This window comes from Chiloscyllium punctatum, chromosome 3 (genome assembly GCF_047496795.1).
Source record: "Chiloscyllium punctatum isolate Juve2018m chromosome 3, sChiPun1.3, whole genome shotgun sequence".
Classification (NCBI taxonomy): Eukaryota; Metazoa; Chordata; class Chondrichthyes; order Orectolobiformes; family Hemiscylliidae; genus Chiloscyllium; species Chiloscyllium punctatum.
Genome location: NC_092741.1, coordinates 47,030,060 through 47,044,774, shown reverse-complemented (window position 1 = coordinate 47,044,774; position 14,715 = coordinate 47,030,060). Strand labels below are relative to the sequence as shown.

Below are 14,715 nucleotides of genomic sequence, written 5' to 3'. Positions count from 1 at the left end.
TACTTTTATGCTCTTTGGTGTTGCAAGAACAACTGAACTGATTCCAAACCTAATTGAGTGTGATAAGTCAAACACCATAAAAACTTATTAAATGTTTGGACAAAAATTCTGAATGCCTAATAGTAATTTCTTTCAAGACGTGTACACTCACCGTTTTATGCCCATTCTGACAGGCTACATGTAAAGCTGTCTGACCCATTGCATCTTCAACGTCCACATTAGTAACATGTTGCACCAGATCGTGAAGAAGCTCAGTGCGCCCATTTACAGCCAACCAATGAATCTGTGTTAAGAGATTTGTTTCATGCCATGACTAAGCTGAAGCCAATGTTTCGACAGCAAGGTCTTCAGTTGAAAGAATCATGCTCATTCTACTTTTATTGATAATTAAATACAACTATCACAACAACCCCCTTCCCTCAATTTGATTCATTCCCTGTCCAGAAGACCACCTGAGGAAGAACTCAGCTCTTTTTAAAATAAACCTGACCATTAACAAATCAATAAACTATATAAGTACTGCCCACCAGCAACAGTGACCCGAAATCTAAACAGAGAAAAGAACGGTTGGAGGTAGCAGCCTTACCTCTGGGCCAGGAGGCCCATGATCAAGTTCCACCTGCTCCAGAGATGAGTCTTAACACCTCTGAACAGGTTAATTACAATATATCTTAAGAAAAGAAAACGGAAAACTTGGAGAAAGAGGGGTACATAAGCAGACTGGAAAAAAAATCAAAATAATGTTAAAGGGAGAATAATAAACAAATGCAACCACCAAGCTAACAAGTAACATATATAAAAAAAGGTGCAGGAGCACATCATTTGGCCCTCTGTGCCTGTTCGGCTATTTAATACAATCACAGTTGATTATCTAACTGAGCACCTTTTTCCCCTCATCCTCCTAACTACTTCTTGAAAACATTCAATGCTTTAACTTGATTTGCTTTGTGATCCCTGGTCATCAGGAATATCCTGTGTTTACCCTATCTAGCCTTGTCAGAATTTTATGGCTGTCTAAGAGATTCCACCTCCCACCCCACACCATCATTCTTACTGTGTACTTCAGGTTTAACTCCATCCCACAGGATTTACATTGCTTTGTTCAATATTTCCAATTTTGATGAATTTTGTTTTCACTTTCTATCATCTGCAGTATTTTGTTTTGTCAGAAATTCTAACTTCAGTACAATTTCCTGGAATTGGGTAGCTTCACACTGACTCCCAGATATCCCTTTATAACAGATTATATTGAAGCAGGGGAATTTCTGTCAGTATCAAATGCTCAGAGACATCAGAAGCCCTTCGAGTTGGGAAGTCATTCTGAGGTTGCACAGGACATTGGTGAAAAATATTATTAAGCTGAAGAGGGTTCAGGAGAGATTTACCAGGATGTCACGAGACATGGAAGATCCGAGTTATAAAGAACGGCTGGAACTTTTTCCTTGGAGAATAGGAGGTTGAGAGATGATCTGATAGAAGTTATAAAATAATGAGAAATGTATATATAGAGTTAATGGTAGTTGTCTTTCCTCTTGGATAGGGGATTTCAAGACGAGGAGGCACATTTAAGATCAGGGGAAGAGAGATTTAAAGAATACATATGAGGCAATGGGTGGATTTGCATATGGAATAAACTTCCTGCAAAATGGTGGATATGGATACAAGTTACAACGTTTAAAAGACATTTGGACAGATACATGAATAGGAAAGGTTTGGAGGAATTTGGGCCTGGAGCGGTCAGGTGGGACTAGTTTAGTTTGGGATTATATTTGGCATGGATAGGTTGGATTGAAGGGTCTATTTCCATGCTGTATGACTGTTTACCTGAGTACTACATAGAAATAGCTCCCAAAGCTTCTGTCTTTCAGTTTACTAAAGCACAGATGTTATCATTTTTGAACATTCCTTTTTAAAATAGGACTCCCATATTTCCAGTTTTTATAATATTCAACTCACAGCAGCCACCTTGGAGGAAGTTTAAAGTTTAAAACAAATTTACTCAAATAGAAAACAGTATAGATTAGGTGAGAATAGACAAGAATTATGAAATAGATTTCAAAGGTTGCAGAGTGAAACAAGGGGCTTAACTGAAATCTCTTATGTAAGTGTTATAGCAGTGACTAAACATCAAAAGTACTCAACTGGACTATAAAGCACTTGTAATATTTGGAGGTTACAAAAAGAATACAATTCAAAATTGATGCTAAAAATGGATAACGAAACTTGCACCATTCCATATTGAACATTGCCTGCCAAAACAAAAGGCAGGTAAAAATAACAATCCTGAAGAGTCCAACCTTACCGCAGTCAGTCCTTCATTGTTGCAGATGTTCACATCAGCACTATACTCCAATAATTTTCCCATACATTTCTTCTGCCTACAAACAGGATACAAGTTTTATCATCCATGCCTAGTAATAGAAGCTACATTACACTTGGATCATGGTGCTGGCTTCCACACATTCAAGGACACCAAGATTTAATCAGTATTTCCTCCATCAATGCAAAGACCATGATTCCATTCACCTACAAAACCTAAATTAATCAAAAGATTAATCACAACATCAGTCAAGTGAATCCTACCATCTTGAGCTTCTTCTTGTACCTACATGTAACTAACCTCAATTTCACCATACTGGGTACTCAGTCTTCAAGTCCAGGCTCTGCATTCGACTTGATGACCAGCATCAATCACCATTTACATTCAAAACAACGAAGGGTCTGGTCAAAGCAGATAGGAAGAAATGCTCCCATACATGTAAAGGTCAAGAATCAAAGGAGGCTGATGTAAAAGAAGCAAAAGAAAAAGTGACATGAGAAAAGGTTGCATCGTGCAATGAGTTTTAAAATGTCTGGAATGCACAGCCAGAGACTGGTGGAGGGAAGTTCAGTTGATGAACTCAGGAGGGAATTAAAACAATTACCTGAAAAAAAAATTGCAGGGTTATGGGGAGAAGGTCAGAGCATGGCACTAAGTGAATCATTCATTCAGTAAGCCAGTGCAGACCCAACAAGTTGAATGTCTGTTTTAGAACAAAGAATAAAGAAAATTTATAGCTCAGGAACAGGCCCTTCAGCCCTCCAGGCCTGAGCCAATCCAAATCTACTGCCTAAACCTGTCGCCCAATTCCTAAACATCTGTATCCCTCTGCTCCCCACCTACTCATGCATCTGTCCAGATGCCTGCCTCTACGACCTCTGTTGGCAACGCGTTCAAAACAGCTACCACCCTCTGTGTGAAGTATTTGCCACATGTATTCCCCCTTAAACTTTTCACCTCTCACCTTGAAAGCGTGACCTCTCATCATTGAATCCTTCACCTTGGGAAAAAGCTTATCTCTATCTACCCTGTCAATACCCTACATGATTTTGTAGGCCTCAATCAGATCCCCCCCCCCATCTCCTTTTTCTTTTAGAAATGAAAACAAACCTAACCTACTCAACCTCTCTTCATAGCTAGCACCTTCCATTACCAGGCAACATCTTTGTAAACCTTCTCTGCATCCTCTCCAAAGCGTCCACACCCTTTTGGTAATGTGGCGACCAGAACTGTACACAGTATTCTAAATGTGGCTGAACTAATGTAGTGTACAATTTTAACATGACCTTCCAGCTGTTATACTCAATACCCCATTCGATGAACGCAAGCAAACCATATGCCTTCTTGACCACTAACCACCTGTACAGCAACCTTCAGTGAACAATGGACCTGCACTCACAGATCTCTCTGCTCAATTGTAAATATTGGGTGAATGCAAAAATTCACTTTCTCACTCACCACAAAATAATGTCCCTTTACATATTCCTCAGGCAATGGAAATTCTAATATCCACCCATTCTCTTGGAGAATCACTTCCTCAAATGGTCACCTAGTTATAGTCCATTGTTTACAAATTACAATTCTTTGAGAATGCTGCAGCCCATGCCCTTACCTAACCTACTCTAACCAGGTTGACTTGGCAAGCCCTACTGGTTCCACTGAATTATACATATTAATTATGTTTTGTTACCTTACTTTCAAACTCCTTCCCCAATCTTATCAGTAAGGTACAGTTATATGCAAACTCCATTTTACTAACTGTGATTGAATTCTCACCTCTGACTAATTTAAGTCAGTCCTCTGGCGCTCTCCTCTCTTTGCCTCAATAACTAATTTTTAATCCTTAAAAAGGAACATTAAACTTCCTGTTTGACTGTGCTTTTATTTACATATTTGAAATATTACTGTTCTTCCTCTTCCCCTCTTGTTCAATGCTCACTTCTTTATCTTACAGCATTTAGTGCTTTCTTCTATCATTTAAATTATTAAACAATTAGTTGTTCCACCAATATAAATATCTCTGTACAACTACTAGGGTGCAAATTTCTAGTAATGTGACTGAACATGTTGCATGACAATAATATTTTGACCCATTTTACCCAAACAAACACATCCTTCAGCATTACAAAACTACCTGCAAGTTGCATTGATTTACTTTTAATATTCGAAATAGGAAAACTAATTATTTCTTAAAATAATTCAAAAGATTGACATAATTTAGCAAACTCACCCATTTCTCGCTGCTAAGTGAAGGGGTGTACACCCAGAAATGTCTTGATAATTTGGATTTGCTCCTTTCTTCAGTAGTAGAATAAGGCATTCAACAGAGCCACAACTGCACAAGATATTTAGAAAACCAATCAATCAATATGTTGGCAAAACTTGATTTTACGTGAATTTTATCACTGAGGTAATGAAGAGAGTTTACACAACTAATGCTCATATCCCCTTGCATTAAATTGCAACTAAATCCGTAGAGTTGAGGTGTCAAAAGGATTTTTGCTTTCTTACAAACCAACAACTAATAACAGCATTAAATGAAGCTTTACTATCAAAGCTAGCTCAAATTCGTAATCAAAAGCGTGATTTCCTTTACTCAATCATGGCGACATATTTGCAGCAAAATGTATAAAGGGAAACAGCACACAATAAATAAACTGATGCTTAACAGTTAACATCAACAGCAAAAACAAAAACTCAAGATACATCTCCTTTCAAACTATATTAGCTATACTAATCCATACTGTAACTGAACGTTTGACGTACTTCATCTCAGAGATTAAACTTTAAACAGACTAACCTAGTCAGTTTTGAGAAATTTGTAGCAAGACTCAAAGTGCCATCGTTCAAGTAAAACCTTACGCCAAAGCCCAGATGCCCTCCACACTAATAAAGGTAATTCCAAGGCAGCAGCATCCTACACTTACTCAAAATACCCTGACCAACATTCACACTGTGCATATGGCCCATGATTATATCACATCAGTAATGTTAATACCTCTATCATATAATTCAATCAACTTATGAGCAATACAAAGTCTTACTTTGCTGCTATATGCAGTAAGCTTCTCTTGACACGACCAAATGCATAATTGACATCAAACTTGGAATTTGTCAGCAACTCTGAAACAGATCTTAGAAAGAAATATGTCGCAGAATGTGTCAGGAAATGGCTTTAGAGGTTAATTTCATTATTTGTCACAACTAAATGTCATATAACTAACAACAAACTATACATGAATGCAAATGAAGAACATGTTCCGAAAGGACCTTAAACTAGAAAGATGCAGATCTGTAATACAAGAAATAGAACTGGTTTATATACAATAGGTTGGTTTTATGGTCAGCAATGAAGCCAAGGTGCTCACTATTCCTCAAAAGGAAGTCAAACACGAAATATCTGGCCTTCACAGTGACATAGAATTTCCCTTTCTCAATGGCAGTTTTACATCTGAATAATGAGATTAAGAAGTTCCAAACAGTGGCCTACACAATTACATTTTGACTTCTTACCATTAGATTATTCTATTATCAGAGATAACCTTCTGTTCAATATTTCTTTATCGATATGCAACTGTAAACAAAGCTCACCTGTGCTGATCAGCCATTACCATTGGCATCAATGTATAAACTGCAGTTTCGTTATCTGTGGGACATAGTGAAGAGAGGTTTGTTAGCCTACCTATGATGATCCACTGAATATCCTGACGCAGCTACATGATAAACGTTCATTTACATTTCCTCAAAGCTGAGACAGAGTTCAATAAGACAAAGAGGAAAAAACTGTTACTTAGGGATAAATGGAATGGTCCAATTATCTAGGAGGTAAAAACAATGACTGCAGATGCTGGAAACCAGATTTTGGATTAGTCGTGCTGGAAGAGCACAGCAGTTCAGGCAGCATCCAAGGAGCAGCGAAATCGACGTTTCGGGCAAAAGCCCTTCATCAGGAATAAAGGCAGCGAGGCTGAAGCGTGGAGAGATAAGCTAGAGGAGGGTGGGGGTGGGGAGAAAGTAGCATAGAGTACAATGGGTGAGTGGGGGAGGGGATGAAGGTGATAGGTTAAGGAGGAGAGGGTGGAGTGGATCGGTGGAAAAGGAGATAGGCAGGTAGGACAAGTCCGAACAAGTCATGGGGACAGTGCTGAGCTGGAAATTTGGAACTAGGGTGAGGTGGGAGAAAGGGGAAAAGAGGAAGCTGTTGAAGTCCACATTGATGCCCTGGGGTTGAAGTGTTCCGAGGCGGAAGATGAGGCGTTCTTCCTCCAGGCGTCTGGTGATGAAGGAGCGGCGGCGGAGGTGGTCCAGGACCTCCATGTCCTCGGCAGAGTGGGAGGTGGAGTTGAAATGTTGGGCCACGGGTCGGTGTGGTTGATTGGTGCGGGTGTCCCGGAGATGTTCCCGAAAGCACTCTGCTAGGAGCCGCCCAGTCTCCCCAATGTAGAGAAGACTGCATCGGGAGCAACGGATGCAATAAATGATATTAGTAGATACGCAAGTAAAACTTTGATGGATGTGGAAGGCTCCTTTTGGGCCTTGGATAGAGGTGAGGGAGGAGGTGTGGGCGCAGGTTTTACAGTTCCTGCAGTGGCAGGGGAAAGTGGGTTGTAGGGGGCGTGAACCTGACCAGGTAGTCACGGAGGGAACAGTCTTTCTGGAAGACAGAAAGAGGTGGGGAGGGAAATATATCCCCGGTGGTGGGGTCCGTTTGGAGGTGGCGGAAAGGTCGGCGGATGATTTGGTTTATGCGAAGGTTGGTGGGGTGGAAAGTGAGCATCGGGGCGTTCTGTCCTTGTGACTGTTGGAGGGGTGGGGTCTGAGGACGGAGGTGCGGGATGTGGACGAGATGTGTTGGAGGTCCTCTTTAACCACGTGGGAAGGGAAATTGTGGTCTCTAAAGAAGGAGGCCATCTGGTGTGTTCTGTGGTGGAACTGGTCCTCCTGGGAGCAGATACGGCGGAGGCGGAGGAATTGGGAATACGGGATGGCATTTTTGCAAGAGGTGGGTGGGAAGAGATGTAATCCAGGTAGCTGTGGGAGTCGGTGGGTTTGTAAAAAATGTCGGTGTCAAGTCGGTCGTCATTAATGGAGATGGAGAGGTCCAGGAAGGGGAGCGAGGTGTCAGAGATGGTCCAGGTAAATTTAAGGTCAGGGCGGAATATGTTGGTGAAGTTGATGAATTGCTCAACCTCCTCGCGGAAGCACGAGGTGGCGCCAATGCAGTCATCAGTGTAGCGGAGAAAGAGGTGGGGAATGGTGCCGGTATAATCACAGGAGATCAACTGCTCTACGTAGCCAACAAAGAGATAGGCATAGCTGGGGCCCATACGTGTGCCCATGGCTTCCCCTTTGGTTTGGAGGAAGTGGGAGGATTCAAAGGAGAAATTGTTAAGGGTGAGGACCAGTTCGGCCAAACGAATGAGAGTGTCGGTGGAAGGGTACTGTTGGGGACGTCGGGAGAGGAAAAAACGGAGGGCTTGGAGGCCCTGGTCATGGCGGATGGAGGTGTAGAGGGATTGGATATCCATGGTGAAGATCAGGCATTGGGGGCCGGGGAAACGGAAGTTTTGGAGGAGGTGGAGGGCGTGGGTGGTGTCTCGAACGTATGTGGGAAGTTCCTGGACTGGGGAGGGGATAGGACAATGTCGAGGTAGGTAGAGATGAGTTCAGTGGGGCAGGAGCATGCTGAGACAATGGGTCGGCCAGGGTGGTCAGGCTTGTGGATCTTGGGAAGGAGGTTCCCGGACTATGAGGTTGGAAGCTGTGGGTGGGAGATCTCCTGAGGTGATGAGGTTCTGTATGGTCTGGGAGATGATGGTTTGGTGATGGGGGGTGGGGTCATGGTCGAGGGGGCAGTAGGAAGAGGTGTCCTCGAGTTGGCGTTTGGCTTCAGCAGTGTAGAGTCTGGTGCACTGACCTATCACTGTGCCCCCTTTGTCCGCTGGCTTGATGGTGAGGTTGGGATTGGAGAAGAGGGATTGGAGGGCTGCGTGTTGTGAGGGTGAGAGGTTGGGGTGGGGGAGGGGGTAGACAGGTTGAGGCCGTTAATGTCCCGGCGGCAGTTGGAAATGAAGAGGTCGTGGGCAGGTAATAGGCCAGCGCGGGGTGTCCAGGTGGATGCAGTGTGTTGGAGGTGGGCAAAGGGGTCCTCAGAAGGTGGGTGGGTCCAATTATCTGGCAAACCTAACCAGAAACGTACTCAACTACACAATATTTCTTGATTCTGGATTAGTGGTGCTGGAAGAGCACAGCAGTTCAGGCAGCATCCAACGAGCAGCAAAATCGACGTTTCGGGCAAAAGCCCTTCATCAGGAATAAAGGCAGTGAGCCTGAAGCATGGAGAGATAAGCTAGAGGAGGGTGGGGGTGGGGAGAGAGTAGCATAAAGTACAATGGGTGAGTGGGGGAGGAGATGAAGGTGATAGGTCAAGGAGGAGAGGGTGGAGTGGATAGGTGGAAAAGAAGATAGGCAGGTCAGACAAGTCAAGGAGACAGTTACTGAGCTGGAAGTTTGAAACTAGGATGAGGTGGGGGAAGGGGAAATGAGGAAGCTGTTGAAGTCCACATTGATGCCCTGGGGTTGAAGTGTTCCGAGGCGGAAGATGAGGCGTTCTTCCTCCAGGCGTCTGGTGGTGAGGGAGCGGCGGTGAAGGAGGCCCAGGACCTCCATGTCCTCGGCAGAGTGGGAGGGGGAGTTGAAATGTTGGGCCACGGGGCGGTTTGGTTGATTGGTGCAGGTGTCCCGGAGATGTTCCCTAAAGCGCTCTGCTAGGAGGCGCCCAGTCTCCCCAATGTAGAGGAGACCACATCGGGAGCAACGGATACAATAAATGATATTGGTGGATGTGCAGGTGAAACTTTGATGGATTGTTTTTACCTTAATATTTCTTGATTCCCAATATCTTTCCATTAGTCCTGCTAACCACAAAATTAAAAAAAACTTCGGGAAATACATACAAAGCTGGGTCAGCTTTACTAAAGAGAAAAAAAGAGAAGGTCATAGTGTTTTGGGCATACAACCTTCATCAGATTCCCATCCTGACTTTCCTCTTTACAGATGCAAACCGACCTACTATTTTTTAAATTGCTCATGAAGTGTGGGTCTTGCTGGCTCCAGTACTTATTGCTCATCTCTATTTGCCTCGGTGAAGGTGATGGCAAGTTGTTCCATCGCTGTTTCAGAATTCCACAATCTGCATATACTTTTTTTTCCAATTTTCCACCTAGTATTGAAAACAATTACTTTGCATAGCAGGTTGTGGAACTTTTACATTGATACTAAACAGAAAGATTCCTTTCAATATGTCCACGCCATGAAAGCAGAATATCTTCCAACTACATTGGAGAAATAAACTGGATCAAGTTTCAGGGTAGGAAGTGGGTTGAAAGGGAATTACTTTTCTACTAAAAATAGAAAACGCCAAGACATTAATAAATCTTTCCAAGAGACTGACTAGGAATCTAGATATTGAAACAAAGAAATATTTCTTCTAAATAATTATTACATATTGGAGGCTGGTACAGCTGCAACATTTAAAGGACATCAAGATAGGACCAAGGGTAGGAGGAGGTGATTGCAGGTGAGGTAGGTATGAGAAACTCAGGATTACAACTGAGGAGCCTCAGCCTCTATAATTCTCTAACAGCTACAAGGTTCTTAAAAACTGTGTAGATGACAGTGGAGAATGGAGGGAGGTTAAGCAAACTGATTATGGCAGCTTGGTAAAGGGAGCCATAATTAGAGGGATAGATACTGTTCTGCAGCAATGGGCAGGAGCTCCAAAAGTTGTGTTATCTGTCCGGTGATAGGGTTAAGGACACCTCTTTGGGGATTTGAAAAAGAACTTGGAGTGAAAGGGGATGGATCTAATTACCGTCATCTATATCAGTATCAATGCAGCTACTGATTGATCAAGAAACAAGGACTTTGAACAGATAAGAACTAAATTATAAAACAGAACTTCCAACGTAATAATCTCAGGATTGCTAACTGAACCAAAAGCAAACCAGCAGACGTTAAATAAAGGCAAGCAGTTAAATGTATAGTTCCAAGATGGAGGTAGGTGGAATGGGTTTCAGTTTGTGGGATACTGGCACTAGGACTGGGGTAGAAGAGAGCTGTTCTGGTAGGAGAGGCTTCATTTGAATCGTGTTGGGACCACTTGCGTAATTAGGGCTATAGAGAGGACTTTAAACTCATTGGGAGGGGGTTAGGAGCAAGAGAATGTTGACTTCCAAAGTAAAATAATGTGGCATCATTACAGGGCAGCTATTCAAATAACAACATCCAAAGGGACAGAAAGAATAGTAGCAAACAGATTCAAAGAGGAAAGCATGTGAAAAGGCAAAATTAACAGCTCTTTACTTGAATGTACATAATATTTGGAACAAAATAAAATGAATTCCTGACACAAATACAGGCTAATGGATAGGACTTTACAGCCATTACAGAAACAGTTACAAGGAGATTGGTGTACATAACATTTCGAAAGTATAGGCAGGAAGCAATGGGTGATGTGTTAACATTGTTAGTAGGGGATGGAATAAGTAGTATTAGCAAGAAACCATCTTAGATCAGATGAAGAGTTCAATACAAAACTGCAATAAGAGTCTTATTATGATCATGAAGTCAATTGCTCACTAATATCCTTTAGGGAAGGAAACTCATCCTTACTTGGTCTGTGGTTGAGTCCTAACCACCCTCTGGGCAGTTAGGGATGAGCAATAAATGCTGGCTTAGTCAGCAGCGCCCACAACCCATGAAAGAAGAAAAAAGAAGAATGGGTAAGTAATAAGGGAAGACATCACTGGGAGTAGTCTATAGGCCTCTCAGCCGTAACCCTTCTGTAGGAATGGACATTAAATCAAGGGACAAAGGGCATGTGAAAAAGACAGTACATTAATCATGGGTGACTTTTGACTACATTCATGTCTTTACTAAAACCACCCATTTCCACATCTAAAACACATTTAACTCCATTGATTTTCCACTATTCGCAGCTATAAAGCCAAATTAAGTCTTTATTTGCTTTAAGAACATCCCAGACGGCCTCCTATTTCAAGGACTGCAATTTCCCCTCCCTCCAACCCATTTCCTCCACTTCCTGCACCTCCATCCTTGAATCCCACCCCTCCACCTGCAACAAGGATAGAATCCCCCTGGTCCTCATCATCCCTCTCGCTAATCACTGGATACAGAGCATCAACCTCTGCCATTTCTGCCACAGTCAAACCCCATCACCAGAGATATAGATCTCTCCCCAAACCTATCAGCATCCCACACAGACCATTCCCTCCATGATTCCCTAATTAGGTCCATGTCCCCCACCAACCCAAGCTCCATTCCCAGCACCTTCCCTTGCTGTCGCCAGAGGTACAAAACCTGCGCCCACATCTCCATCCAAGGCCCCAAAAGGATCCTTCCACATCCAACAGAGATTTTCCTACACATCTAAACACCTCAACTACTGTGTCCATTGTTCTCAATGTGGTTTCCTCTGCATTGGGGAGACAGGCTGCCAACTTGCAGAACATATAGTGGATAAGGCCGATGAACTTAGGGCTTGAATTGGTGCCTGGGAGGATGATGTTACTGCAATCACAGAGACTTGGTTGAAGGAAGGGCATGATTGGCAACTAAATGTTCCAGGATATAGATGCTTCAGACAGGACAGGGAGGGAAGTAAATGGAGAGGGTGGAGTTGCAATGCTGGTCAGGGATGATATTACAGCCGTGCTAAAGGACGACACTATGGAGGGCTTGAGTAATGAGGCTTTATGGGTGCAGCTGAGAAATAAGAAGGGTACAGTTACATTGTTGGGGCTGTATTACAGGCCTCTCAACAGTGAGCATGAGGTAGAAGAACAAATAAGTAAACGGATTATGGAAAGGTGTAGAGGTGGTGGCAAGAGATTTTAATTTTCCAACATTGACTGGGATATACTTAGTGTCAGAGGTCTGGATGGGACAGAATTTGTAAGAAGCATCCAGGAGAGTTTTCTAGAGCAGTTTGTCAATAGTCCAACAAGGGAAGGGGCCATATTGGACCTGGTGTTGGGGAATGAGCCAGGCCAGATGGTAAAAGTTGCAGTGGGGGATTTCTTTGGGAACAGTGACCACAATTCTGCAAGTTTTAGAATACTTGTAGACAAAGATGAGAGTGGTCCTAAGGGTAGAGTATTAAACTGGACCAAGGCCAATTATATCAAAATTAGGCAGGAACTGGGAAATGAGAGATTGGACACAGCTATTTGAAGGGAAGTCCACATTTGATATGTGGGAGGCTTTCAAAGATAGGTTAAAGATAGTGCAGGATAGGCATGTCCCATTGAAGGCAAAGGATAGGAAGGGCAAGATTTATGAACCGTGGATGACAGGAGAAATCGTACAACTAGTAGAGAGGAAAAGGGAAGCATACATAAGGTTCAGGCAGCTAAGTACAGAACGGGTCCTGGTGGAACATCAGAAAAGTAGGACCAATCTTAAACACGGAATCAAGCGGGCGAAAAGGGGTCATGAAATAGCTTTAGCGATCAGAATTAAGGAGAATCCCAAAGCCTTTTGTTCTTACATAAGAAGCAAATAGATAACTAGAGAAAGAATTGGTCCACTAAAGGATAATGAAGGAGGGTGTGTCTTGAACCTGAGAGAATGGGTGAGATTCTGAATGATTACTTTGCATTAGTGTTCATGGAGAGGGACATGACAAATGCTGAAATTAGAGATAGAAGTTTGATAACTCTGGATCACATCGACGCAAGTAGGGAAGACGTGTTGGTAGAGGTTATTAAGGCAGACAAATTCCCAGAACTGGATGGGATCTACCTCAGGTTGCTGAGGGAGGCGAGAGGGGAAGTAGATGGGGCCATGACAGATATGTTTGCAGCATCCTTAAACGCAGGTGAGGTGCCAGAGGACTGGAGGGTTGCTAATGTTGTCCCTCTGTACAACAAGGTAATAGGATATTCCAGGTAACAACAGACCAGTGAGCCTGACGTCAGTGGTGGGAAAGTTGCTGGAGAAGATACAGAGGGATAAAATCTAAATATTTGGAAAAGAATGGGCTTATCGGTGATAGACAACATGACTTTGTGCGGAGGAGATCGTGCCTTACCAACTTAATGGTGTTCTTTGAGGAAGTGACCAAGTTGATAGATGAAGGAAGGGTTGTAGATGTCATATACATGGACTTTAGTAAGGCATTTGATAAGGTTCCCCATGGTAGACTAATGGAGAAGGTGAAGTGACATGGTGTTCTAGCTAGGTGGATAAAGAACTGGTTGAGCAACAAGAGACAGATTAGTAGTTGAAGGGAATTTCTCGAAATGGAGAAAGGTGACCAGTGGTGTTCCACAGGGGTCAGTGCTGGGGCCATTGTCGTTTGTGATATACATAAATGATCTGGAAGAGGGCACTGTTGGTATGATCAGCAAGTTTGCAGATGACACGAAGATTGGTGGAGTAGCAGAAAGCATAGGGGACTGTTAGAGAATACAGGAGAATATAGATAGACTGGAAAGTTGGGCAGAGAAGTGGCAGATGTTTTCAATCCAGAAAAATGTGAGGTGATGCATTTAGGCAAGACTAATTCTAGAGCGAATTATACAATGAACGGAAGAGCCTTGGGAAAAGTTGATGTGCAGAGAGATCTGGGAGTGCAAGTCCATTGTACCCTGAAGGTTGCTGCACAGGTGGATATAGTGGTCAAGAAGCATATATAGTATGCTTGCCTTCATCGGACGGGGTATTGAGTATAAGAGCTGGCAGGTCATGTTAAAATTGTACAAGATGTTGGTTCGGCCGCACTTAGAATACTGTGTACAGTTCTGGTTGCCACATTGCCAAAACAATGAGGACGCTTCGGAGACGGTGCAGAGAAGGTTTACGAGGATGTTGCCTAGTATGGAAGGTGCTAGCTATGAAGAGGTTGAGTAGGTTAGGATTGTTTTCATTAAAAAAAAGGAGATTGAGGGGGAACCTGATTGCATGTCGAAAATCATGAAGGGTATAACAGGATAGATGGAGATAAGCTTTTCTCCCAGGGTGAAGGATTCAATAACAAAAGGGTCACGCTTTCATAATGAGAGGGAAATGTTTAAGGGGGATACATGCGGCAAATATTTTGCACAGAGGGCAGTAGGTGCCTGGAACACGTTGCCAGCAGAGCTAGTAAAGGCAGGCACGATAGATTCATTTAAAATGTGCCTTGGCAGATACATGAATAGGTGAGGAGCAGAGGGATACAGATGCTTAGGAATTGGGCGACAGGTTTGGACAGTAGATTTGGATCGGCTCAGGCTTAGAGGGCCAGTTCCTGGACTGTAAATTTTCCTTGTTCTGTCTTCTACTTTGGGACCCTCCAACCCCATAGCATTAACGTCAATTCCACCAGTTTC

General features: G+C 43.0%; 1 protein-coding gene across 2 annotated transcripts in view; it reads right to left on the bottom strand.

Moving 5' to 3' along the window:
- Positions 1 to 14,715, bottom strand: part of hace1 (HECT domain and ankyrin repeat containing E3 ubiquitin protein ligase 1) — a 102,827-nt gene that overhangs the window by 75,518 nt on the left and 12,594 nt on the right. Inside the window, exons 2-6 of one of the 2 annotated variants that reach the window (XM_072553056.1) lie at positions 5,912 to 5,966; positions 5,365 to 5,454; positions 4,551 to 4,655; positions 2,303 to 2,378; positions 152 to 283 (exon numbers count right to left, since the gene is read on the bottom strand). In XM_072553056.1, coding sequence (XP_072409157.1) covers positions 152 to 283; positions 2,303 to 2,378; positions 4,551 to 4,655; positions 5,365 to 5,454; positions 5,912 to 5,966 — 458 coding nt within the window. Of the gene's footprint in view, positions 1 to 151; positions 284 to 2,302; positions 2,379 to 2,620; positions 2,779 to 4,550; positions 4,656 to 5,364; positions 5,455 to 5,911; positions 5,967 to 14,715 lie in introns of those variants that run through there. The other variant, XM_072553065.1, reaches the window with a different exon arrangement.